Source organism: Podarcis liolepis (assembly GCF_965112155.1).
Source record: "Podarcis liolepis genome assembly, chromosome: 6".
Lineage (NCBI taxonomy): Eukaryota > Metazoa > Chordata > Lepidosauria > Squamata > Lacertidae > Podarcis > Podarcis liolepis.
The window spans coordinates 76,086,736-76,113,539 of NC_139559.1; the positions used below are offsets into that span (position 1 = coordinate 76,086,736).

The window sequence follows — 26,804 nt, forward strand, 5'->3', positions numbered from 1 at the left end:
AGAAAGTTCATTCATGTTAGACCATTCAAATCATTTTGCATGCCCAAAATGATGGGGGGGGGGGGTTCGTCCATGAGAAAAAGTTGCAGCATTTGAGATTTTTTTAGTTTATAGAAGGGGAAGTACAGTGGTACCTCGGTTTACGAACAGCCCTGTTTATGAACTATTCGGTTTACAGACTCTGCAAAACCGGAAGTAGTGTTCCGGTTTGCGAACCTTACCTTGGTCTACGAACGGAAGCCGAATGGCGGAAGGGCACCGGCAGCGGGAGGCCTCATTAGAGAAAGCACGCTTTGGTTTAAGAACGGATTTGGTTTAAGAATGGACTTCAGGAACGGATTAAGTTTGTAAACCGAGGTACCACTGTAAGAGATATTTATAAGATTATGTATGGTGTTGATGAATTGGATAGAGAAAAGTTTTTCTCCGTCACTTATGACACTAGAAGAAGAAGGAGTTTGGATTTGATATCCCGCTTTATCACTGCCCAAAGGAGTCTCAAAGCGGCTAACATTCTCCTTTCCCTTCCTCCCCCACAACAAACACTCTGTGAGGTGAGTGGGGCTGAGAGACTTCAAAGAAGTGTGACTGGCCCAAGGTCACCCAACAGCTGCATGTGGAGGAGCAGAGGCACGAACCCAATTCCCCAGATTATGAGTCTTAACCACTACACCACACTGGCTCTCTAGAAGTCGTGGACATGCAATGAAGAGGAAGGTTGGAAGATTCAGGACAGAAATAAGGAGAGCTTAATTGAAAAGTGGAACTCGCTGCCACAGGTAGCAGAGGTGGCCACGAATTTGGATGGCTTTAAAAAAATGATAAGATGAATTCATGGAAGATAAAGCTATCAATGGCTGGACAACATGGGCCATTGGCCTGATCCAGCCGTCTCGTCTTATGTTCTCATGTCCTCACTCATAATCAAGAACAGCGTACATTGCAGTACCACTTGAATGCAAAGGTTACACAAGCCCTTATTATTCTCCGTATTTATTTGTTTTTCCCTCTTGAGGTTTACAGCTCACCTTTCCACCATTGTCCGCAAGGTAATTTTAACGATTGCATATGACTTACGATAGGGCAGCCTTGAAATGCAAAATACAAGGAACACTATAAAAGGCATGCCTACAAAACTGCCAACTCCCAACCGAGGTATCAAGCAGTTCCCAAGAATAGCTGGTTCAACAAAGGTTGAAAACAATTATTTGGAAAGCCTGATCAGCAATCATTCCTGATAAACACTATACTTAGCGCGTATTATGATCACATTGAAGCTGATAATGTGACTTGTTCCTCGTTCACCTTCCTCTTGCTTATCTGATTTTAGACCTCTTGCAGCCTGGGATCCAAATGCTCATGTTCCTGCTCCAGCTGTGTGCCCACAAACAAAGCCGAAACTGTGGAACAGGAACTGGATGGTGAGAACAGGGTTTGGCCGACTTGTTCATTGCACAACATTATGATAATGTTTATTGAGTTACTTATACCTTCATGGGCCATAACTATGATTACTAAATGGAGTGTCCATGTTCAGAGGCAGCTGGGACAAACAAACCGGGAAGGGCATTCATGCCTTGCTTGTGCCCCTCTTAAGAGGCCTCTCTGAGGTGTCATCCTCGGAAACAGGATGCTAGGTGGATCCTTCTTCTGACCCACAGGAGATCTTCCTGTGTTTTTCTTTATACTCTGCAGGGGTGCCAACGAATAAAACATGGGGGAGGGCAGGTAAGTCCTGCCCCACATAATGGATCACAAGATGCAGCACACATACACACACCATTCAAATGGCAATGCCCATCAACTTTGGGGGCTCCAAATATTTTATTGAGGGGGGCAAAGGGACCTTGGCTCCAAGGAGTTGGCTCCTATGGTGATTAGTCTCTAGTAAGTCTCTACATGTACTGTGTATCTTGGGAGGACAGCCCTTCCTAACTGGCTTGTTGAAATTCAAACAATTGTCAATCCAGTATGGTGTAGTGATCTGTGTCAGACTAGGATGTGGGAGACCAGGGCTCAAATCTTCACTCATTTATGAAGCTTACTGGATGGCCTTATTCCAGTCATAACCTTCAAGACCTAGCTTGTATCACATGGTTGTTACAAGGATAAAATGGGGAGGGGGAGAAGAACTCCTTTGGGGAAAGGTCGGAAGCAAGTAAATACTTAAACAAACAAGCAATTTGCCATTCATTTTTCCCAAACTCTGTTCTGCATCTTTGCAGGTGATGTGAATGAACTAAATGAACTGATCCACCACCATGTTCCAGAAGCCAAGTTAATAGAAAGTATTGGTCAGGAACTTATCTATCTTCTACCCAGTAAGAATTTCAAACAGCGAGCATATGCCAGTCTCTTCAGGGAATTGGAGGAAACCCTGGCAGATGTGGGACTCAGCAGTTTTGGGATCTCCGACACGCCCCTTGAAGAGGTTGTTAACTTTCTGGAGTGTTCTCGCTCTCTGTCCCGCCCGTCTTTTCTTTCATAATTTTGGGTGGACGTTTATACCCCATAAGTAATAAGATTTTTGTAAATATTAAGCGTGTGTCTGAGTTCTTAAGAGAACAAGAATCCTATCTGGATTTATGGGGAGCTAATGGTACAGTAGGGTCTACTGTTTTCCAGTAAATTCAAGCTCTTTGCCTACGTTACTGTGGGGCAGAGGGAAGAGGATGCTCCAAGACCCTCATGTCCCCACAGAACATATTTATGCATCTCTCTTGCAGGTTTTCTTGAAGGTTACAGCAGAGGCTGACCCTGGAATACAGAATGCAGGTAAACTCTCTTGTCATCTAGTACCATGCTAAAAAGTTGATTTAAATATCTGCCACATCTTAATAGACTTCTGATTTGAAAACAAGAGGGGAGGGGCTGTAGCTCAGTGGCAGAGCAACTGTAGAAAGTCCCAGCTCCATTCCCTAGAAGGATGCCTTCTTACATCCCTAGCCATTGGTAGGGTGGGGATAGGGAACTCCAGACCATGATGATCTTAAGCTATGGGTATGTTTTTCTAGAGGTTCCCATGGTGAGGGCATTCTTCAACAATGGAAGGATTAGGGAACCTATTTGAGCATCGGTTCTAGGTCCAGTGGGGCCATGCTTTTATTTTAACCATAGCGATGCAAATCCAGAATCAAATAGATGTAGTTCATCAGCTCACAAACTGATGGAAAATGGGAAAGACCTGGACCAGTACAGTAGGCATTTGCTGAGTTTATTTTCTATTAGATCTGTAAATGTTTCCTGCTGTAAGTGTAGCTGCGCTATTATCATGCCACTTTGGAAGTGGTGTTTTCTAAACAATCAAACCCTGGAGAAACTCAACAGTTTCATGAATGGCAGGGCAAAAAATGTAAATGTAAATGAAGTAATTGGCATGACATCTTTGATCTGCAAACTTTTTTTTGTATATAATTTTTATTAATTTTCCAATAAAAACAAATTTATAACACAATTAAACATTAGGAATTCATCACACGTCTTTTTTCTTTTAGACTTCCATCAACATGTCTGATAATTTTCCGTAGTTATTACATATCTTCACATTTCTTCATTTATATTGCACTATGTATATCTTATCTTACCATATTATTTAAACAATATTTCTACCAAACCTTCTTACAGAGCTTCTTAGAAACTTACAAACATTATATCATTATCACAAATATTTTTAATATATTCTGTAAATTTATTCCATTCCTCAGTGAATCTTTGGTCCCGTCGGTTACGAATCCTCCCTGTTAATCTGTCCAGTTCTGCATAATCCATTAATTTCGTTCTCCGTTCTTCAATCGTGGTCATTTCTTCTTGTTGATCTGCAAACTTTAGGAGCTGCACAGGAGAACGGTGCTGCTGGACAAGAAGAGGGAGCCCACCAGACTGCTCCAGCAGCCAATGGCACATCTCGGATGCCTGTGGCACAGGAAGGGGATGGGAGCGGTGGGAAAGGATCAAGGCAAAACAAAGGTTGCCAACTTACCTTTCAGCAGATCAAAGCACTTTTCATCAAACGATTCCACCACAGTACGCGTAGCTTTAAAGACTTCCTTGCTCAGGTATGTGCTCCTCCATTACAGTCACAAGGGCCCATGTGGGGTGGGGGGCAGCCCAGTATACTGCCCCCATTTTTCAGAGGGCTAAGCTGGCCAGCGCCTCCCCCCCCTGAGGGGGGCTTTTTTGTTTGAGTTTATATCTTTATTCTAACAAGCCTCCTGCTCCGGGCCTCAGACAAACTCTGCGCATGCCTGGTTTCTTCCATATGGCATTCACAATTATACACACCTGCATTTATAACAGGCTTAAGGGGAGAAAGAAGTACAATCTTATTGTAAAAGCACCTCACTACATTATAAGCCTATCGCTGGGCTGTACTTAAAAATGCAGCCCAATAAACCAGATCCTAAAACGTTCTATCCAGATACAAATCAGGCTAAAGCCAGCTTCTGTCAGTTAATTTCACTGGGTGTATACCGTCTACAACGAATTATACCAGGTCTTCAGAATTACCCAGAGAAGCATACATACGTACTTCCAATAATTTGCTATTGACATCAGGGTGATGATATAAATTCTGCTATCAACTCGCTGCACATTTTAATAACAGTAGCCAAGAATGTAGCTGTTTTTGTTTTTTAAAATGATGAGATCTTAGAACAAAGCCATCCACCTGAGTAGGTGGCCTATTGTCCTTTATTGTCAATGATGCATCCCATACAATTAAGAAAACAATATGTTTCTGTAAGAGAAACCCAATTGAGCAAGTTTGATTTGGGTGGGGAACAAGGTATCCAAATACAGACAAAAACTGAGAACAAAAAAGTCATATTCCATAGTTACTGAAAACTCCACGTATCCATATATGTGGAGAGGCCGTAGCACTGGCAGAGCACATTGATTAGTGTGCAGAAGGTCCCATTATAAACCGTACTGAGCTTGATGGAGCAATGGTCTGACATGTGAAGAGGGGTCTTCCTCTGTTCCTACATTCTTATAATCTATGTTCCTACATTCTTATAATCTCTAGTTATATACTAATATGCTATTAGCATAATGTGCTATAGCATAATACTGTATGCTATTAGCATATGCTGCCATTCTCTTTAAATTTGGGAGGATTAAAGAAAAACATGAGTTATAAAATGCGGATTTGACTCTTATTCTTTGATGTATGACATGTTGTGTTATCAGACCTATGTGGACTTCCAGCACAAGTGTCCACTGTCAGTGCGCTTGTGTGTTATCTGAGTGGTACTTAGATACCGCTGGTGTGCTGTGAACCCTGCTGGTGGCTGACATTTTCCATATTGCCTGCAGATTGTTCTACCTGCTAGCTTTGTGCTGCTGGCTCTGATACTTACAGTAATCATTCCTCCATTTGGTGAATACCCCAGTTTAACTCTCCACCCTTGGATCTATGGGCACCAGTTCACTTTCTTCAGGTCAGAGAAGACCTTCCTCGCTCGTTCCTAGATAGCACTTGTGGTGCCTTGTTGCTGAGTGGATTCTAGTTCCCTGCTGCTTCATTCCGGTTTAAATCATGCAAATGTAGTCCATAGTTAGCTGCTGAAGTCATTCTCAGACTTTTTCAGATCACGACTGATCTTTTCTCCCAGCCTAGATTTTGCATCTTCCTCCTGGCTAGCTAGTGTCATGTTTATGGCATAACAATAGCACTGCACTACCTTCTAGGATTGTTGCTAGCTAATTCAGTAGACCCATTAAAATGCCGTGTGTACAATTTCTGCTTTGTTTGAGATACTTTGGCTTCTGTGTAATGAAAACAAGACACTTGGTGCTCAATATTTTTCTTTTTCTGTCCATCCACACTGCTCTAAATAGCTAAGTGGTGCCGTGTCAAAAATATGCAAATTGGTGATGTCTGGGTGAATGTGAATGCTTGTCACTTATGGCCAGTTTGTATAACCTCAAACATGGAAAAACCTGTGGGCACACACACCATATTGATGTGTGTCACTTGCATACATGTGTGTGCTCCATTTCCGTAATTTTTCCACCTGGAAAGCAGGATGGAAAGATTGTATGAAACCAGTACAAAATACATACAGACCCTCTGAACTAGCCCAAAAACTATTGTCTTCTTGTAAGCAAGGAATGCATGCGTGTGTGGTTTTCACTTTGCATTTAGAAATCAGTGCCTTGGTCATGGGTCGAAAATGCCCTTGTCCTTCCTATAATCCTTTTACACTTAGTATGCCTTATCCTACAATGGGCAGTTGATCATTAACATATCCTGTGGCTTGACCCTACCTGTGTGATCAGCCGATTTTCATTCGCCACTGTCTTGCTTCTGCAGTCAGCATCTTTTTATAACCTTAAATCTCATCCAATCTCATTAGCAATGAGCGGCCTGGCAGCGAGCAGATGGTTTCTCTTATTGATGCCTTCTTAAATAAACCGGGATTTGGAAATCGCTGCTTGAAGAGAGAGACCCTTCAGTAAGTCACTTTGTTCTCTCTACTAATCTAATCTATTCAATTGCAGGTGGCATCAGTAGTGCTTGAAACAGTAGGGAACTGGTCTCAGAAGTTTCCCAGCCAGTGACAATCTTGGAGAATGTTGTTGTCACCAGTGACAAAACTGGGGATTTTGTCTGTTGGTGTAATTATTTTATTTCCAAATTTGTAAACTGCTTTTCACCATAGAAGGTCACAAAGCAGTTTACAGAACAATCATGAAATAAATTCATCAATCAAATAACATGGTTAGATTACAGGGAACCAGGCAGAGGGCCTTCTTGGTAGTGGTGCCTGCCCTGTAGGAAACCCTCCCATCAGATGTCAAAGAGATACAAACTTCCATAGACATCTGAAGGCAGCCCTGTATTGGGAAGCGTTTCGTGTGTGATGTTCTGTTGTGTTTTGTATATTCTGTTGGAAGCTGCCCAGAGTGGCGGGGGAAACCGAGTCAGATGGGCAGTGTGTATATATATAATAGTACAAACCTAAAATAAGCATAATGCAATTTACTTAAAATACCTCCTGTCATAAAAAGTGCCTAAAGTTCAGCAGGGCAAGGGGCCTTTCTGATCTCAGCTGTGAGGGAGTTCCACAAAGTCAGACCCACAATTGAATTCATGTCTCTTGTGCTGTGTACAGAAACACAGCAAAGCACCCCAAATTTAAGAGAATAAAAATATGAAATACCAAGAAAGGAAAGGTTCTGTGTAAGGACTTTGGGGTTGCTCCACACATGGGTTGCCTCCACAATATCTATTGGTGTCCACAACAGCTCCATTAATGTTAAAATGTGCCCCTTGGCTCAAAAAGTTTGAGAATCCCTGGCCTAGATGTGCCCCAAACAGGTTAACTGGTGACAAGTATGGGCTTGTAGTATAAATAGCCCTTTAGTTACAGAATAGGTGATTAGGACTGGGTGATGTATTGATACACCGTCCAAAATTGGTTTGAAGTCCACATTGTGGTAACGGTTTTGTAACATTGGACATGACGATATATCACAAATCACAACGTGTGCCTGTGCTATGTAAAAAATCATGTAAAAAATCATGATATGGGAAAAATCATGAAGCCAGTCACCACTGCTCTCATGATTCTTGTCGTGCCCGTTGCTCTGTACTATACAATACCAGTTGCAACAATATTTTAAAAATAAAAATGGATCCGTTTTAGACTCCTAAGTAGTAGCAGTTGCCAGAACATTACCCCATTCACCTCTACATAACTCCATCCTTGTTTCAGACATTGTGATATAGCGCAATGTTTAGCTCGTGATACTGTATATCATGAAGTTGAAAACCTGACATTGCTCAGCCCTATACTTGATACACAGAGTTGGGTTTGTAATGTGTTTAAGGAAACTGCTCCTTTTTAACGGTTGGTACTGTAAAGGTGAGATATATAATTGCAAGTTTTCCGAGATCTAGCATGGCCCGTTTGATATTAACATTGCTAATGAAATCACCTGTGCTCTTGTCTCCATGTGTAGGAACTACCCTTGCGTTAATGCATCAACTGCCTGGAGGACACCGGCTGTCCCTTATAACATAGCTGCCCTTTTCCAAACTAATATGTGGCATCCCCAGAACCCCTCACCATCCTGCAAATGCAGTACTCGGAAGAAACTCACCATGCTACCGGAGTGTCCTTTGGGAGCTGGAGGACTTCCTCCCCCACAGGTAAGAATGACTGCTTGGTTGCCATTTGCCTGTTTGAAGCACTGTGGTTGCCACTGAATTGGTTTCAGGTGGATTGAAAGTACCGTATTTTTCGCTCTATAGGGCACAATGGCCCATAGGTCGCACCTTGTTTTTTGGGGGGGAAATTTTTTAAAAAGAACAGGCTGCTATCTGCAAGCCTTGCGAGCCCGGCGGGAACTCCCGCCGGGCTCGCAAGGCTTGTGGACATCTGCGCAAAGCACGGGGTGCGCTCCGGGGTGCGCCCCGTGCTTCGGGCTGCAGGCTGCTGCCCGCAAGCCTTGCGAGCCTGTGGGCACTCCCGCCGGGCTCGCAAGGCTTGCAGATAGCTTCCTGAAGCCTGGAGAGCGAGAGGGGTCGGTGCGCACCGACGCCTCTCGCTCTCCAGGCTTCAGCGAAAGCCTGCATTCGCCCCATAGGACGCACACACATTTCCCCTTCATTTTTGGAGGGGAAAAAGTGCGTCCTATAGGGCAAAAAATACAGTACAGTATGCTAAAACACACACACAAACACACACCAAATTTTGCATTTACAATACATTTGTGTTTAAAGGTAAAGGGACCCCTGACCATTAGGTCCAGTCGTGGCCGACTCTGGGGTTGCGGCGCTCATCTCATTTTATTGGCCGAAGGAGCCGGCGTACAGCTTCCGGGTCATGTGGCCAGCATGACTAAGCCGCTTCTGGCGAATCAGAACAGCACACGGAAACGCCGTTTACCTTCCCGCCGGAGCGGTACCTATTTATCTACTTGCACTTTGATGTGCTTTCAAACTGCTAGGTTGGCAGGAGCAGGGACCGAGCAACGGGAGCTCACCCCGGCACAGGGATTCGAACCACCAACCTTCTGATCGGCAAGTCCTAGGCTCTGTGGTTTAACCCACAGCACCATCCACGTCCCACATTTGTGTTACTTTCCATAATTTGCTTCACTTACTCAGTTTGTCAGTTGTAGTATTTGGCCATCTTGGAAGGATTGCTATAGTGGAAATAAGCATGTGGGGATATGGGGAGCCACAGTAGAAGGGCAGTAGCTATGATATTTTTTAAAGTTTGAGACACTCCTTTGGGAACATGCAGGTTTCTTTCGGCCACTTTTCTATAACCAAAAGCTCCCAAAAGAACCCAGTTTTGCACCAAATTCTACAGTACGCTACAAAACATATAGTGAAAACATATACAGAAAACCCTTTTAATACATGAAGGAGCAATTCACAAGCAAAATGTACATGGATTTTAAGGGAGTCCTGTTGAGTACCCTTATATAATTCCGGTTCAAATGTAACATTAAACCATGGTTATGACAACAAGCCATTGTGAACCTCAGGTCTGTATCCAGCTGGCTCTTCTTATTTAGTTACACCTTGTGTAACAAGCTTATTGTGGATTTGCTTTTTGTGGAGTTGATCCAATGTGCTTGTGAAATGCAGCTTGGATCTGGGAGACCCGAGTTCAAATCCTATTCAGCTTTTGTGGGCTCACCTTCGGAGTATGTCCCAAGCTTTCTCCCTCAATGCTCTGATCTGTTAAAATAGAATAGAGATTTGCCTCTCACGATGGTTGTAAAGATAATTTAGAAAAGTAATATCACTTTTAATAGTTAAGCTGCAAGAGAGAGATTCATTTGTTAATAATCTTATTGGGAAACTGCCAAACTGAACATTGAGGTTTCATTATCTGCTTTTTTCCCAGAAAACAGGGCTGTGCAGAAAAACAATTTCACAACACTCCTCTTGAAATAGGTTGTTGGTCATATTTTGTTACTTTGAAAAAACCCTCATGCATAGTCTCATTTGTCTTCTAATGAAGGGTTGTGCTGCCACTCTGTGGTTAAATTCATATACTACGTGAAGGGTGGTTGTTTTTGCTAGCTGCCGAGTTGTTTCTTGTCTTTTAATTCCCCAAAGCTGTAATGACACTAGTTCGCAATCGAGAAGATTCATTGCTTGGGTTTTGAGTGTCATTTGCATTCATTTTTAGGGTGAGGTTTATCGAAGTTTACAAATATTTTGGTAGCCTTCAGTGAAACCTGCCTGGCTTTTGATTGCAAATCACTGGTATTTTATGTGATCTGAATTCAAGATATAGAAAAAGACCAGAAGTTCTTCTTGAAACTTCAAGTAGAGTCAGGGCAGTTCTATGGTTTCAGCAGAGGAGCCATTTCTCACTGTAAATCAAAATTAGCAATCACTGCTGTGTGACCTCTTTCTGTGCCTGCCTCTCTGAACTGCCAAATTCTAACCATGAGGGGTTTAATAGTTGTTTTCTTAATCCATTTGTCCTTTTCTTTGCCTTTTAGAGAGCACAGCGTAGCACAGAAATTCTTCAGGATCTCACTCATCGAAATATTTCCGATTTCCTGGTGAAAACCTATCCCACCCTCATAAGAAGCAGGTTGGAAACTTTTTTTTACAAATCCACGGCAGCTTGTATAGACTGAGGCTCTGAACAATTACCTTGAAATGGGTTGAATAGTTTTGAATACCCAGCCCACTGTGCAGTTCTCCATTCGTTAGGACACTGAATAAAATAACTGTGGTTTATAATATCAGCCCCAACTATCAATCAGTAGTCAGGGTTGATGGGAGTTGTAGTCCAACTATATTTGGAGGGCCACAGCTTAACCATTGTGCAGAGCCAAGTGTGCAAGCAGCAAACCCATTGCTTCCAATTAACTTTGCTGCTCCTAACTCTGCACAAGATTGGGTTGTGAGGGCAAACTATATGTTATACACAAATATGTTTGTGTATAGCCACAGCAGCTTTGTTTTTGCTTTTTATTAAAAGCAGCTTTAGTGTTGTGATGCTCTTGCCACTGTTCCTGTTCAGCACCACAGCTTTTCAAGCTTTGTTATGCACAGTTAGGAGTTGGAAGGGATCCGAGGGTCATGTACTCCAACCCCCTGCAATGCAGGAATCTCAGCTAAGTCATCCTTGACAGATGGCCATCCAACGTCTGCACAGAAAAAGCATAGAACAGGTGTACCTGCATAGGCTATCTCTGGGCAATCCATCTGTACCTGTACAGAAAGGTCAGATTAATGAGTGGTAGTCAGGAACAATGATAGAGGGTAAGATCACTCGCCATCCGAGTTAAGGATTAGACATTCTTGTGAAGTCACACTCAGCAGCATCCAATGAAGTACTTCCACTTGAGCAACGGAACTTCCCCTCCCTCTCCTCCCTGCCCGTGTCCTCCCCAAATCTGTGGGGAGATGAGGAGGGGAAATTCCATTGCAAAGCCAAGTGTCCCTGCGCTTTGAAAATACTCTTATTGAAAATACTCTTATACAGCCCATTGTCCCCAGATATTTTATTCAGCAGTTCCCCGAATCTGAAAGAACCCAACTTTGTGTGGAATATAATATTTTCATTTTCTTTTGCAGCTTGAAGAGCAAATACTGGGTCAATGAGAAAAGGTAGGAAGGCACTGTAGGTTTTCTGTTGAATTTTGAAGCCTAAAGAATTTGCTAAAGCATAACAGATAGCATGATATGACTAACCTAGTCGTTATCTGGTTTATAATTATATTCCACGCTCAACATGGAGTAATGTACTTCTTTTCTGTAAGAAAGACACATTTATTCTTAAGCGAATGTTCAGTATATCAATCTATTCATAGACAGATGGGGTTCTCCATGACCAATTGATGGTCATGTCCTCTTTGTATTTTAGATACGGAGGAATCTCCATTGGAGGAAAACTCCCAATACTGCATGTTACCGGAGAGCAGATTGTTGGTTTCCTGAGAGATCTTGGTCAGATGATGAACATAACAGGGGTAAGCAAGGATTGTTCTGATTTTATGTAAGCATGAGCTCCCCCCACCCCATGTCTATAGGCATTAAAGTATGTTTACACTGCAGAAAAATTTAGCCCTTTGTTTTCTGCTATTTAGGGTGAAGCAACAATGGCTGCCTCGAAAGAAATGGCAAATTTTCTTAAGTACATGGAAACTGAATACAATATTAAGGTATTTTTTATATTTAAGACTAAAGCTTTCAATGTTTAGAAGCACTATATCAGGGATAGGGAACCTGTGTCCTTACCAATGATGTTGCATTTCAACTCCCATCTTCCTTGACCACCGGCCCTGCTGCCTGTGGCCGATGTAGTCCCAGCATCTGGATGGCCACAGGTTTCCCATCCATGCACTATGGGATCCTGCAAAACCTAGGGCTTATCAACACTTCCTCTTGTCTCACTGCTTTCCCCTGGGGGGAAACTACTCTTTAATGCTTAGTCGGAGCAAATGGCAATTCGGGCTTCCTCCAGGTAGACATTTGCTCCAATTGAGCACTAAAGAGTGAGGTTTCCCTGGGAAAGGAGTGGGGCAAATGGAAAGCCACTTGAACCCATTGCTTTCTCGGCACGGGACAAGAGGAGCCCCTGGTCAAAAATAGACAAGTTTTCCCTTTTCTGGCATTTAACATTCACACCTAAGGGAACAGTAGCTTTGTTGTATTACCTTAACTGAGAAGGAAGGAAGGAAGGAAAAGAAAGAAAGAAAGAAAGAAAGAAAGAAAGAAAGAAAGAGACCCTATTTAAGATATGAAAAGGGGTTTTTATTTGCTTTTTAGAGGGAAAGGCAAGCATGAAATTTTGGGACGAATGCCACCTGTTTCAAGACATATGAAGTACCACCCCAGCAAAGTTCTGAGATCTTGACCCATTTCCACTTATATAGCCAGGTGGTGAAATAAAGAAGAGGCAGAACTTGCCTTGCTCAAGTTGCTAATGAGCTATCTTCCTCTGCCAGGTGTGGTTTAACAACAAAGGCTGGCATGCCATGGTCAGTTTTCTCAACATAGCCAACAATGCAATCCTGAGAGCCAATCTGCAGACTGGCAAAGACCCCGAGGAATACGGCATAACTGCTATCAACCATCCACTGAACCTCACGAAGGAGCAGCTCTCTGAAGTCACTGTGTAAGCAAGAAAAGTTTGCTGTTATGTTTCCCTCCCTTCTTGCTAGCATGGGTTAGGGTTGGAATGTGCCTGTATGAAAGATAAAAATATTTATGATACTTTCACTAAGTATAGTGCAGAAATCAAGCTACTCTTTAATTTAGTTAGAACCTGTCATTTCATTTAGCAACAGGTTTAGGGTGAACAGAAGACAGGGTGCTTTCAGGTGGGAGTTTATTGTGGAATTGGTGCTGCTCATGTATGCAGGGGGGTTTTCCCGTTGTCATCAAATGCCAGCCCATACTTTTTTTTTTACATTTAATCTATATTTCCTCTTACTTATTTAAAAATAATATGTTTTTCACCTAGATTCACTGCTGGTGTGGCAACCCAATGGCACATTTTCCAAATTATTTCTGGGTGGGCAGGTTTGTCACATATGTAGTGACATTTCGATAGATGCTCTTGAACGCTATACCACTACTTCTGTTTGTTCAATGGCGTGCATCCTAGCCACGTTGCTTCTGGCTGCTCAGATGATGTGAGGGGGCTTATATTCACCAACTGCTTGGAGATGTAATCTTGTGAGAACTTGAGAGAACCTCAGTTCTGTGGTGACAGTACGTACATCGAGGTGTTGTTGTTGGTTTTTTAAACAATAATCATACAACTCTTGATCATTAGCTGTCCCCGCCTACTTTTCTCCCTGCAGGCTGACCACTTCGGTAGATGCTGTTGTTGCCATCTGTGTGATCTTTGCCATGTCTTTCATCCCAGCAAGCTTTGTCTTATACCTTATCCAAGAACGGATGACCAAAGCCAAGCACCTCCAGTTCGTCAGCGGTGTGAGGCCTTTTGTTTACTGGTTTACCAATTTCCTTTGGGACATTGTAAGTAGCCGATGGACATGATGTAAGAAAGTACAGAGGAAGCCCACAGCTCAGTAGTAGTGCACGCAAAATGTTGTAGGTTCAATCCCTGGCATCTCCAGGTAGGGCTAAGATACACCTCTATTTGAAATCCTGGAGACCTGCTGCCAGCCAGTGTAGACAGTACTGAGCTAGATGGAGCAATCGCCCGACTTGTTATTAGGCAGCTCCTTATATATATATATGTCACATATGTTGTTGAATGGACTCCAATGAGCCCAGTAAAATACTGTCATGCAGCCTTTCCACAAAACCTTGTTGCAGCAGACACCCAGCTCTTCCTAATCAGATAAAATCAGCCCAATCCATGTCATATTATTTACCTTGAAGTGATGAATTTAAATTTTCATTGTGATTTATGCAGTTTTCTGATGTTGAATCGAATCACTGATTGCCCCAGCAATGTGCCACAAGATCCTTTACTGTAGGTGCCAGAGCCCATTCTAGCAATTATCCATATAAAAATGTTTTGCCCGTTATGGACAGTGCAGCTAACCCCTGGCCTGGGAGCCTTAAGCCATTTTTTTCTGGGCCCCTAAGATGCTGCCAAGTTTGGTGGTGGTGGCAAAAAGGAGAAGAAATAAAAGCAGGCACAGTGCTGAAACAATTTGCCCTCTTCCTCATCACCTCCTTATCAAATGTCTGACTTTAGGAATAACTCAGTTAGCTGATCTGCACTGACCAGCTGGGAAGGGGGCCTGTGTGCATGTGAGAAGGGGTGTGGGGTTGCCACACCTCAAGGTTGGTCAAGGGTGAATGCAGCCCATCAGAGCAACAATGGTTAGCCAACCCTGATATGCACATACGTCTCTTCCTGCCACCTTCTTTTTAAAGAAGACCCAACAAAAATATTCCAAACTCAAGTATATAATATAATATAATATGCTGATTGATGATGATGATTTTCTAGCTAAGGCCTATATTTCTGGGCAGCTTTCCTGTTTTACCAGGAGAATAACATACACAGTAGCATGCATCCTGGAAAATATTGGAAAAGCTGGTGCAAAATTTGGTGATATGGCTCCAAATGATTTCCAGGTGTTTTATTTGTAACGAATTTTCATTTTCTTCCCCCTGTGCCAGGTCAATTATGCAGTGAGTGCTGGCTTGGTAGTGGGAATATTCATTGGTTTCAAAAAGAAAGCATACACGTCCCCAAGCAACCTTCCCGCACTTATCGCATTGCTGCTTCTATATGGGTAAGTAATTTCATTAATTCTTAACAAGGCCAGACACATTCAAAATATGGGTATCTGTTGTATTGAGTAGGTGCTTGTTTCATTTATTTAAATACCTGTTTATACTTTTCAGAAACAAAGTCTCAAAGCGGTTCACAACCTATATTAAAAGCAAGGTCAAATATAAAATACAGATTCAAAGCGGCGTAATTTTTCAAAAAGTATTCTCTTAAAGTTGACATTAAGGATAAAAATCACCTGAAAAAAAATGCAATAAACTTCCACAAAACAGCATTGTTAGTAACTAGAAATAACTGTGATAGTAACACAATATGTTATGTGGAAATTCTTTGATAGGCGAGTGTTTGCATAAAAAGTCCATGATTTCCAATGGAATAAGGAGTATTTTCCTATGTGGGAATAAGTGTATTTTTGCATATCAAATGGGCAGATAGTGGGGGATCTGCATATATATATCCTTGGCTATCTTACACATCCAAGCCTCACTCTCAACCATACAGATAACTAATGCCAAGCCAACAAGTTATTAAAAGAGCAAATGTTGGATCTACAAAAATGCATAGCAGCATCTAGCATAATTTACAACTCCTTCGCCCGCTCTTGGATGTGACAACCCAGACTCTCACTCAGGCAACCAAAACACAATTCCGATTACCACCCAATAATACATCACACACTGTCTCCTACCAGGTAATACATTCTGCAGTACAAAATTAAAGGGGAAGTGCCTTCATAGGGATCCCAAAAGGTCTGCACTGCACCAGCCTTCTTCTCTGAAGGCAAGTCAGTTAGCTACAGGTGTTAATATACTTGTTCTCTGGAATCAACTGCCCGGCAGGGCACCCAGGAAGAGGGTGGCCAAGAAATGACCTCTTCCCTATTCCAGGACCTCTCACCACCAGCAAAATAAAAAAGCAGAGAAGGTCAGACATAGTTTGTTCACCAAGCAGATAATTTATTACCCCACTTTTTGCTGTTTTTGCATGCAGGTGGGCCATAATTCCTATGATGTACCCATTGTCCTGCTTCTTCAGCGTCCCAAGCACGGCCTACGTTGCCTTGTCTTGCATTAACCTCTTCATTGGTATCAACAGCAGTGCCATTACATTTGTCCTGGAGCTCTTTGAGAACAACCCAGTGAGTGACTTTTTGTCATAGACATTATTGTGACAAGAGTACTGTACTTTTTAACCTATGATCCAGCAAGGGTATTTATGTGCGGATGTGTGCCAAGTCAGATATTGATAGAAACAGTTGCTGAAACTGCCACAAACTTTCGCTATCTATGAGCCTCTCTGCTGTGGCCAGCGTAAGACGTTTAGAAATTCTAAAGGGGGGTTGGCAAAAAGGAGCATCCACTTTTATAGGTCCACTTTTCCTTTAATCCAGTAGCACTGGATAAAGGGGTGGGGGCATTCATCTGCCACCTAAATTTCCTATTTGGTACATCCCAATTGCACATCCTCATTTACACGGCAATTACTGCATCCTATTTCACTTGCCAATAAAAGCTAGTAAGGTAAAGAATTGTGTAGCCTTTCATCCTAACTCTCAACGTTTTCTTAAATTATAAAGGAACTCTTGAGTAAATCTGAATAGCGCTAGCATATTGTGTATTTCTGTTTCTTGCAGGTTCTGCTGCAGTTCAATAAAACACTGAAAAATATCCTGTTAGTATTTCCTCATTTCTGCCTGGGTCGTGGACTCATTGACTTAGCTATGAACCAAGCTGTGACTGATGTATATGCTCGGTTTGGTAAGTACAGATTGAACGTGGAATTGTTCTGTTCTGCCCCAAGCCCAAGTAAGCTTTTGAACACAGAGCTTGCCCTTTCAGAACTTAATATTCACCCTGGAGGGGTAGGGAGGGTGCAGAACTTTGACCCAGTTCACATTTAAAGGGCATACCTAATTTTCACTTTCCGAAAGAAAATGCCAATTAAAACACAGCCATACTTTGCAATTCTGAATTTAGTGAAAATAAAACAATGCGTTATCACATATTAGCCAAACTGCATACAAAATTGTGTGCATTTGGCTCTTCTAAAAATGATAGATTATTTTATTTCTCTGAGGCAGCATAACTGAGGTGGGCTGGGTTTTTGGGGAAGGTACCAGCATAGCATATTCATTAGGAGGAAACACCTAGAGAAATTGCAAAATAGTTCATTGATAATGGTAAAATAAAGTCCTTCTTTGTATTTGAAAACAATTACTTCAGTGGCTGCCAATGAAGCACATTGTATATTTTGGTAGTAATTCAGCTTGATTTCGGTTGGTTTCATCTCTAAGGGGAAGAACATGTCTTGAACCCGTTTCGCTGGGATTTTGCTGGAAAAAACATGGTTGCCCTGGCGGTGCAGGGTGTCATCTATTTTGTTCTAAATCTTCTGTCACAACATAGTTTCTTCTCTACAGGATGGTATGTTGAAAAACTCTTGGCCTGTAAAGGTCTCATATGTATGAAATTAGTTACCGTAGTTTTAATGCATCTGCCTTCTAAAGTACTGTTCTGAGTGTGGGATGTGTGTTTCAATATGTATATGAAGGCTGCTCTTCACACCTGGACTGAATTATAAACTTGTTCTGTCTGGCTTCTTCAGGTTTGCCCAAAACACGATGGTGCCCGTTATGGATGAAGATGAGGATGTTGCAGAGGAAAGGCAACGAATCTTGAATGGAGGCAGCAGAATGGATATTTTGAAATTACAAGAACTGACCAAGGTAATCTTCTTCCAGGCAGTGTTTCAAAATGTGTGTGTTTGCTTTACTTTTATCTTGGAAATGGAAGACAGTATGCCCAGCATGAAACCTCTCTTTGGGGCTGGGGCATCCTGGACCCTTATTTCCTTGACTTTTGATCATCAGTCTGAAGCTGCTTGCATCCCTTGGAGCATCTGGAATGTATTATTTTCCTTCCTGTTACTCCATTGTTGAAGATCTAACACATAACTGTAAAGCATCATTTTACTTTGCTTTCTGTTGACACTACCTCTGAATCACTCCTTGCAACTTCCATTTATTGTACTTCATTATGAAAAATATGAAGAATATTCTAAATGTGCAAACAAAAAGTCGATGTTTGCATAAAAAAAAAATCTTGAAAACTTAACTCACCTTGACATACTCATCAGCAAGACTGTTAAATTGTTAGAGACCATATGTATGCTTTTAGCAGTTTTTACCTAGACCTCTCTTATTTAACTTTGCTGATGGTATGCTCATTTCCATTATGTTGTACCCTCTTGTCCCTGTAAGTGGTAGATGCCAAGTTCCAATATATTCATTTAGCTGTAGATTTCATAGAAGAGATTATTATTTTAAAAATTCCTCCTCTTATTCTAGATTTATGCAGGTAGATACACACCAGCAGTGGACAGACTCTGTGTTGGCATTCGTCCCGGAGAGGTGAGTTGTGAATCAACTTTGTAAAGCCTTTTGAAGTGATTCACTTTTACAACCTTCTGGAATTAACAAAGTGTGTGATTACTTTAAAATTCAGTGCTTCGGACTCTTGGGCGTGAATGGAGCTGGCAAGACAACAACATTCAAAATGCTGACTGGAGACACTCAAGTAACATCTGGAGATGCTGTAGTTGCCGGTCACAGGTATGTCGTGAAAAATGCCAGAAGGCGTCAGCCCAGCCCAGTGAACAATGAAATTATTTATTTAGGAAAATTTACATGCCGCTTGATTGTAGGAATAAAAACACCCTGTAACTTGAGTAACTGTCATTGCACTGCCAGTTGGCAATATTTCCCTGTTCTGTGGCTGAGGGCAGGAGAAAAAGTCACACACACACACTCGTATTATGTTTTTGGTGGCTGGAAAGGGAAGTAGGCTCACTCAACACCTACGGCTCCTACAAGATGCTTGTTTTAGTTTCTTTCCCCTATCCTACATGGCAGGAATGGAATAAAATTGGATATATTGTGAATAGCTCACTGTATGTTAGCATGCATTTCTACTTAACTACATGGTAACTCCTGTTCTGTGCAATTTATCTTATAACGGTGGTTTTTTTTTCCTTCAGCATATTGACTCACATTTTTGATGTTCATCAAAACATGGGCTACTGCCCACAGTTCGATGCGATTGATGACCTGCTCACGGGGAGAGAGCACTTGCGTCTTTATGCCAATCTGCGTGGTGTCCCAGCAGCAGAAGTTGAGAAGGTAAGGACAAATTCTTCCTCAACGTTTATTATTTTTTAAAAGTATGATGCTTTAAAAAACAACAACCATGATTTCTGATCAGTCAAGAGTTGTTTATATATTCTTTGAACTTCATCCTAAGATATCCAGGCCCAAAAGGCAGTTACGTATGTTGTTAGATCTCTGGGCGGCTCTTTGATGTCCATGCATATTCTTATCTATGTTGCGGTACAGATATGCATTCACCCCTGTGAAAATTGCAGGTAGCCAGTCTGGCTAGTCACGCCACCTTGCTGCTGTTATTTCCACGTGCCAACCTTGCACCTGGTAAAATAATTCTGCAAATCCATCCTGCCAATCTGCAGAGTTTTCTTGTATTACCAATGCATAAGAAGAGTTCTGTGTGGATTCTGGAGAAGTAACCCAATACGTGCATTCCTTAATAGACTCTGCTCCCATCATGGACTGGATTGAGCCCATTGTGTTTTAAGTAACTACCAGTCCTTTGACCTCCTTTATCCCTTCTCCACAGGTTGCAGAGTGGGGAATTCAGAAGCTTGGTCTCCTGATGTATGCAGATCAGTTGGCAGGCACATACAGCGGTGGGAACAAGCGCAAGCTCTCCACTGCCATTGCGCTGATAGGCTGCCCTCCTTTAGTCCTGCTGGTAAGTCACTTTGCGGCAAGGAGGCCAGGTAAAAAGTAGCCTCTTTAGATGAAGGCAATTCTGTAAGGTTGTGGAAAACTCCAGTTGGACACCGTGTGGTGTGCAAATTACCGTATTTTTCGCCCTATAGGACGCACTTTTTCCCCTCCAAAAATGAAGGGGAAATGTGTGTGCGTCCTATGGGGCGAATGCAGGCTTTCGCTGAAGCCTGGAGAGCGAGAGTGGTTGGTGCGCACCGACCCCTCTCGCTCTCCAGGCTTCAGGAGAGCCCCAGCGCCAGCCCCACAAGGTCGGGGGACAGAGGGAGGCGGAACGCCGCCATCCCGCTGTCTCCCGAAGTGGTTTGGAGGCTGAGGGCGGGGAGACCCTGCCGCCAGCCCCGCAAGCTCCGGGGACAGTGGGGAGGCGCAGCGCGTCTCCCCGCTGTCCCCGGACCTGATCTGAAGTCGGGCTGCGGGGAGAAGAGCACGTCTCCACGCTGCCGGCCCCACAAGCGCCTGGGGGGGGAATAAATTTTTTTCCCTTTATTTCCCCCCCAAAAAAACTTGATGCGTCCTATGGAGCGAAAAATACGGTATTTTACTTCTAAAAGTAATTTCTATGTCACCATGTCATAAAGTATCAGGACGGTACACAACACACTATTAAAAACACCAATTTCTCTGAGAAACACCCCAAACAGTGCCAAACTCCAATTTTATTTTCTTGCCTGGTGTGGTTCTTTGCAAAATTTAGTGCCCTGATTTTCTTGCTGTCCTCTGCTGAACCACTTCAAATGGTGTTTCTGATATTTTTGGAAGGTTAAGTCGCACTTAATTAAATTTGGGGGCATGTTTCATCCTAACACCTGAAAAAGTGCATTTTTTAGAATGTGTGAGAGTAAGAATACTAAAATGCAAACCTGAGCCTTGCAGGAGTATGAAAAATTAAATAAAAAGGTGTATCTGTCCTTTTCTCACTGAGCTCCAAATAGCACTAATAAAGCTCCTGCTCCAGGCTGGCTGGAGCCCTTAGCAGGAAATGCTGTTGGGTTACGTATAGGGCATATGCTGCAGTATTTTGTTCAGGGTACCCATATCATTATTATCATCCACATCTCACAGGATGAGCCAACTACAGGAATGGACCCTCAGTCCCGACGCTTCTTATGGAACTCAATTGTCAGTGTGATCAGAGACGGAAGAGCTGTGGTCCTTACGTCACACAGGTAATACAAACCTCCCCATGTAAAATCAGTATGGGAATCTAACACCCTTTAAAAAAAAACACTTGCTGCTGTTGTAAACCTTCAGAGAAAGCATGTGATACAGTACTCATAGCAATGTACTACTTCAGTTTGCAGGTGGAAATCTACCATTTCCCCTATCATAGAAAAAGACCACACATTTGGAAAGTTAAAAATGGTTTACTTACAAACTCTCTGAAGGTCCAGTTCATGTGCTTTTCCATACAGCAGTCAGAAAATGCAGGTAGCGGTCTAAGCTTGGAGCAACCTCTTTTCAGACCTCTTTACATACTGGAGTTCACGTGGCAGACTGACGGAAACAAGACTTCCCCCCAAGTGGACAAAGCAACTTAGTTAAGCCTGGCAGAACAGCTTACTATGGCATTAACCTCTTCATGAATTAATTAAACTTAAGTGTGTTGGTTATACAGGCACTCCCCATTAGCATGGGGGTTGCGTTCCAAGGCACCGTGCATGTCAGTCGGCCCCCTTGAGGTGCTGAAACCAGCGCATGTGCCGTGAATGCGCATGAATGGGGAGTTGCCTGTATGAGGCTGGTTATCCCACAGATGTCGGAGGCTCTCTCTAGACCCCTATCAGCAGCAAGCCTGCAATAACGGCTGAGCATCCTGACAAAGTTACAATGCAATGGAGCATTTACTGGCTGGGGTCAATAGGAGTAAGTGGGACTACAGGCCTTTTTTACATCAAGCTTTCTCTCTTTACAAGCATGGAAGAATGTGAGGCGCTCTGCACACGTCTAGCCATCATGGTTAAGGGAACCTTCAAATGCCTGGGCACCATCCAACATCTCAAGTACAAGTAAGCTGATGATTCATGTCTTATGTTTATTCATTGATTTAGTGTAATTTAGTGTAGTTGATGGATGAATATTATTTACTGGGATAGTAAATCCGTCACTTCATATACCATGGGTATTTCACAGATACGGAGATGGATACATTATCAGCATGAAAATAAAGGCCTCTAAACCCGGACTGCCTCCAGACCTGAGCCTAGCTGAACACTTCATAGAAGTGAACTTCCCTGGCAGCATACAAAGGGAAAAGCACCATAACATGCTCCAGTACCAGATATGCGCCTACTCACTGGCCAAGATCTTCCGGCTGATTCTCTCTAACAAGGACAACCTGAATATTGAAGAATACTCTGTCACACAAACCACCCTGGATCAGGTAAGAAAAAAATATGCTAAAAATGGGGGGGGGGGGCCTAACTCAACAAATGCAAGCCCTCCGCCACTTAGGGGAACACCCCCCCCCAATGCCTAATATGTTTTAGTAACAGGCAATTCTTTCTAAAAGGCTGTGTGCTTCCAGATTCCATTCATCTGAAAATAGAGAGTGGCATTAAGTGAGGGAAGTGTTGATTTAAAGAGGAGATAATGGTGGTCAGTCATTTTCAGTAGAACTAAGCTTTGCAGACCAATTATACTAATTAAGGTGATGCACTTGTCATAAGAATGGCCTTCACTTCACAAGACATGGCTCTTCCTTTGAAGAACAAAAAGATCCATTTCTTTCTCACAAAACCCCTTACATGTATTTAACGTGTGCTTTTTGAAAGTTCTTGTTAGTAAGAAGCAGGCTTATTTCTGCACACGTTGTATGAGAATTGCCTTGTCAATCATGCCACGTCTCGTGACTTCTGCCAGGTCAGCCTGTGCATGAGTCTAATTGGAGGAGGAGAGCTTATTTCCTCTATGTTTCACTCCAGCTCTAAAGCAACATCTGGTTGGCTACAGGTTATTTGTTTTCCAATGGAATGGCCAATTCTTGTGTTGCCATCTTCCTAACCTTGTTTGGGGATGCACACAGAGAAGGGCCTCAGATGGTGATTGCAGTTCATGTGGGAAAGACAGGTCCTTGGGTCCTGACCTTAGAGGTACCGGGCTTAGCCACCAGTCCTGATCTAGAAAACTGCATGCATGAGATGAACATCTGGGGGGGGGGCGGGACGTGGAGAGATCTTTCCAAGGTCAACACTGGAGTCATGAATCACCTCTGTTCCTGATATTGTCATGGACATTCTGGATTTCCCTACTTCCATCTAGCAAGTGCAGTTCTGATTATGCATTTCCTGGTTTCCTTCCACAGGTTTTTGTCAACTTTGCTAAACAACAGATGGAGGATGAGGAAATTCATCTCCACCCTCGTGCAGCGGGAGCTAGTAGAGAGGTGAAGGTGACCCCCGCTTTCTATCGCAAGACAACTGCATAGAGAAGTTCTGCCACAGGTGAAGCAAACTCCGCAAGAGCTGGGCCCCAGGCCAGAGCAGAGCGCTACAAATCCTGAATACCAGCACAGGTTTTAGCCCCCTTTCAGTGGTTTCCCTGCATCTTTGGAACTCGTCTTTAAAGGAAGTATGTATGAATGGATCCATCTTCGTTAAGATTTTACAGAACAAAAAAAAAACCACCTTTGCTTTTCAGTCTTTTTTACTGTAAGTGTTGTGCTGGGCTTTTAAAGCAGTTTTTAGTATTATAAATGGGTTGATTTGTATGTATTTTAAGCATTTTTTAAATATTGCGTTAACATTTGACAGCTGCTCTGCCCTGTGAAGCTGCATGTGCATTTCTTAAATAATGTTTTTTAGCAAGGTAGAATGTAATATTAGGAACTGTAGCTTGGCACAGTGATGGCATCAAATGAGTAGATACTATGTTTAGTCAAAATCACTTGTGTGTTCGTAATATATATATTTTTAAGCCCAAGGATGCATCTGCTTTGCTTCCTAGTTTCATTCTGAACCAAAAACAGAAACAAGCACACATGTTTATTTAAAGTCTCTATTGTTCTGTGGCATTAATGCTCTGGGTCAAATCTAGACTTGACAGCAGTCAAGCACAAGATGGGCTGTCTCTGCTAGCAACAGAATCACAAAATTTTATGGATGAACAGGAAATATTTGGTCTCTCACGACCTTCTTTAAATTAGTGACTCACTTTTACTAGATAAGTTGGAATATTCCCCTCAGCTGTTGACAGGTCATTTTCAACTCTTGATACTACTTAACTCCCACTTAAAACCTAATTAAAATGTACAATGGGGGAGTTCACAGTTGTGCCATTTGTCCCACCACGAAAATCTTAACAGATGGAGATTGGATTTAGCTCAACCATAGCTTGTAGTTGTATGCAGCTCTTAGTGAAGTCAACCGGAAACCATCTAGAAGAGATTCCCCAAAGGTGCTATTGATTTTGATATCTTTTTTAAAAAGGATTTATGTCTTAGGTATTGCATTAGCTGAGGTTTGATTCAAGATGCTCTAATCTCAAGATCAATAACCTTTAAGTATTGTTTTCTATGTTTTAGTACTATAACCACTGTGGGGCTCTGTTGAAGGTAAAACTTTTCAAAAAATAAATAGCTTTGTTTAATTCAGTTATGGTATTAGAGAGTAGCTGCCAGAAGGTGGGTTTTGGGTGTTTTTTTGGTGGTGGATCTCTTTCAACCACACAGGGATCACACTTTTTTGAGTGACTACACTGGGTGTTAAAAATCCACACACACCCAATGAGAAGTAACTTACACAATTAGGGCTGGGCGACGTTAGACTTTCAACATCACAATGTATCACCAGCTGAACATTGTGATTTGGTGATGTACTGCGAGGCTAAAACAAGCTGCATTGGCCCCAGCCCACGAGGTGCCGGTTGAAACTTTCACCCCAGTGCCTCGCCAGGCTGGGGCCAATGCAACTGGCTGTTGCTCAGCTGGGGGGTGGAAAGGCTCCCCCACCCCAGCTGTGAAAGCTCAATGTCTCTGTTGCGGGGCAGGCAGCTGTGTGCCCCTGAACAGAGAAGTTTTAAAGGAGTCCCCCCTGCCCGCCTCTGGCTCGTGCAAGCCGGAGGCAAGGGCTCCGTTACACTTGAGGGAGCTGCCTTTGCAGGCAAGGGTGAGCTACTTCTTCCTCCTGGGAAGGAGGCAGCTTGCCCACCCCTCATAGATGGAGCAAGCACTGCCAACCTGACAGGCTCAGTTTGTAGCGTTTCCTCCATCTTTGAAGATCTCTCAGCTGGGGAGTGGGAGCACTTTAAGAGAGCACCCAAACCATCGCCGGGTCCGTAAAACTGCTAGGATGAGGCAAGAGCAGCTGCATGCTCCTCAGCTGAGCAGTTTCAAGAAGTGGAGGGAGGAACAAACTGTATTGGTGCCTTGCTGATGGTGCTTGTTTCTCCCTCGGCAGTGGTATCACTGGTGAAACCACCACTGCTCCTGAGTCCCTCTGCCTCCAGCATGTTTCTCCCTTGGCACACTGGGCGTTGGTAAACAGAGGGACTCTGGAGCGGAGGCGATTTCACCAGTGATACACCACTGAGTGAAACCGCCATCCCACTCTGCCCCTCATACCAGTCCTGGGCGATATATTGATATACATGACTGCCACTCCCAGCAATAACTACACCACAGATGGGTGACTCAAGAGGCAAAGACCTAAAAGCGCTCTCCAAATACTGGAAGGGCTAGCATGAAGAGGAGATTGAAGAGCTGCTCTGATGGCATAACTAGGGAGTACAGTGGTGCCCCGCAAGACGAACGCTTCGCAAGACGGAAAACCCGCTAGACGAAAGGGTTTTCCGTTTTGGAGGCGCTTCGCAAAACGAATTTCCCTATGGGCTTCCTTCGCAAGACGAAAGCCCATAGGCAAATCTCCGGGACAGCAGGGAAACGCAGCGCGTCTTCCCCACTGTCCTCGGACCTCCTCCGAAGCCTGGCGGCGGGAGGAGGTCTCTCCGCCCCACCGCCAGCCTTTGGAAGGCTGCTCCGAAGGCTGGCGGTGGGGCGAAGAGACCTTCTCCCCGCGCCAGCCTTCGGATGGCTGTCCTGAAGACTTGCGGTGGGAGGAGGGTTTTCCTTCCCACCACCAACACTCAGAATGCTGTTCTGAATGTTGGCGGTGGGGAGGAAAAACCCTCCTCCCACCGCAAGCCCCGGGAACAGAGGAGAAGCGCTGCGCCCCTTCCCCTCTGTTCCCGTACCTGTCCTGAAGGCTTGCGGTGGGGAGAAAAGCCCTTCTCCGCACCGCCAGCCTGGCAAGCAGTTTCCATAGGAACACATTAATTGATTTTCAATGCATTCCTATGGGAAACCGTGCTTCGCAAGACGAAAAACTCGCAAGAAGAAAAAACTTGCGGAACGAATTAATTTTGTCTTGCGAGGCACCACTGTATGTTTCAGTTGAATATTAGGCGATACATAAAATTAAGTGCAGTTCAACCATGGAATTAGTTGCAGAGGATGGACTGCCATCTGTTGGGAAGGTCTAGCTCAGGGTTTCCTGTACTGAGTATCAGGACGGACAATGCTATAATTCCAACATAGCTTTGAATAAAGAAACAAACTTGAAGCAGACCCTGAAAGTCATTAAATGTGATTTGCATTTCTCAGATGTAATTTGCTGTATAACAAACATTTACATATTGTCTGTGTGAAAAGAAACAAGAGGTTTTTTTATCTTATCATGGATGCATTTTTTAAACTTGAAAAAGATTGGGTATTAAAGAAATATTAAAACTTCACTCAC

General features: G+C 43.1%; 3 protein-coding genes across 6 annotated transcripts in view; 2 read left to right on the forward strand and 1 right to left on the reverse strand.

The window, feature by feature from the left end:
- The window catches only part of ABCA4 (ATP binding cassette subfamily A member 4), a 103,079-nt gene extending 76,280 nt beyond the window's left edge, over window positions 1–26,799 (forward strand). For both annotated transcript variants that reach the window (XM_083510878.1, XM_083510877.1), the window contains exons 25-50: window positions 1,331–1,421; window positions 2,226–2,431; window positions 2,727–2,775; window positions 3,829–4,055; window positions 5,314–5,438; window positions 6,357–6,455; window positions 7,966–8,155; window positions 10,474–10,568; window positions 11,561–11,593; window positions 11,850–11,955; window positions 12,073–12,147; window positions 12,934–13,103; window positions 13,795–13,972; window positions 15,095–15,210; window positions 16,200–16,347; window positions 16,843–16,966; window positions 17,503–17,632; window positions 17,814–17,934; window positions 18,556–18,618; window positions 18,713–18,819; window positions 19,245–19,386; window positions 19,898–20,032; window positions 21,136–21,239; window positions 21,987–22,079; window positions 22,204–22,453; window positions 23,375–26,799. In XM_083510878.1, the coding sequence (XP_083367004.1) occupies window positions 1,331–1,421; window positions 2,226–2,431; window positions 2,727–2,775; window positions 3,829–4,055; window positions 5,314–5,438; window positions 6,357–6,455; window positions 7,966–8,155; window positions 10,474–10,568; window positions 11,561–11,593; window positions 11,850–11,955; window positions 12,073–12,147; window positions 12,934–13,103; window positions 13,795–13,972; window positions 15,095–15,210; window positions 16,200–16,347; window positions 16,843–16,966; window positions 17,503–17,632; window positions 17,814–17,934; window positions 18,556–18,618; window positions 18,713–18,819; window positions 19,245–19,386; window positions 19,898–20,032; window positions 21,136–21,239; window positions 21,987–22,079; window positions 22,204–22,453; window positions 23,375–23,497 (3,300 nt within the window). In that variant the 3' untranslated portion in view covers window positions 23,498–26,799. The remainder of the gene's footprint in view (window positions 1–1,330; window positions 1,422–2,225; window positions 2,432–2,726; window positions 2,776–3,828; window positions 4,056–5,313; window positions 5,439–6,356; window positions 6,456–7,965; window positions 8,156–10,473; window positions 10,569–11,560; window positions 11,594–11,849; window positions 11,956–12,072; window positions 12,148–12,933; window positions 13,104–13,794; window positions 13,973–15,094; window positions 15,211–16,199; window positions 16,348–16,842; window positions 16,967–17,502; window positions 17,633–17,813; window positions 17,935–18,555; window positions 18,619–18,712; window positions 18,820–19,244; window positions 19,387–19,897; window positions 20,033–21,135; window positions 21,240–21,986; window positions 22,080–22,203; window positions 22,454–23,374) is intronic.
- LOC310710274 (uncharacterized protein) overlaps window positions 1–26,804 on the forward strand; it is a 982,430-nt gene that overhangs the window by 305,909 nt on the left and 649,717 nt on the right. The gene's annotated exons all lie outside the window — the stretch shown is intronic.
- The window catches only part of LOC310710329 (very-long-chain enoyl-CoA reductase-like), a 50,030-nt gene continuing 29,559 nt past the window's right edge, over window positions 6,334–26,804 (reverse strand). For 2 of the 3 annotated variants that reach the window (XM_083511222.1, XM_083511224.1), the window contains 3 exons: window positions 21,446–21,582; window positions 9,657–9,697; window positions 6,334–6,431 (listed from right to left, as the gene is read on the reverse strand). In XM_083511222.1, the coding sequence (XP_083367348.1) occupies window positions 21,556–21,582 (27 nt within the window). In that variant the 3' untranslated portion in view covers window positions 6,334–6,431; window positions 9,657–9,697; window positions 21,446–21,555. Of the gene's footprint in view, window positions 6,432–9,656; window positions 9,698–21,445; window positions 21,583–22,473; window positions 22,609–26,804 lie in introns of those variants that run through there. The other variant, XM_083511221.1, reaches the window with a different exon arrangement.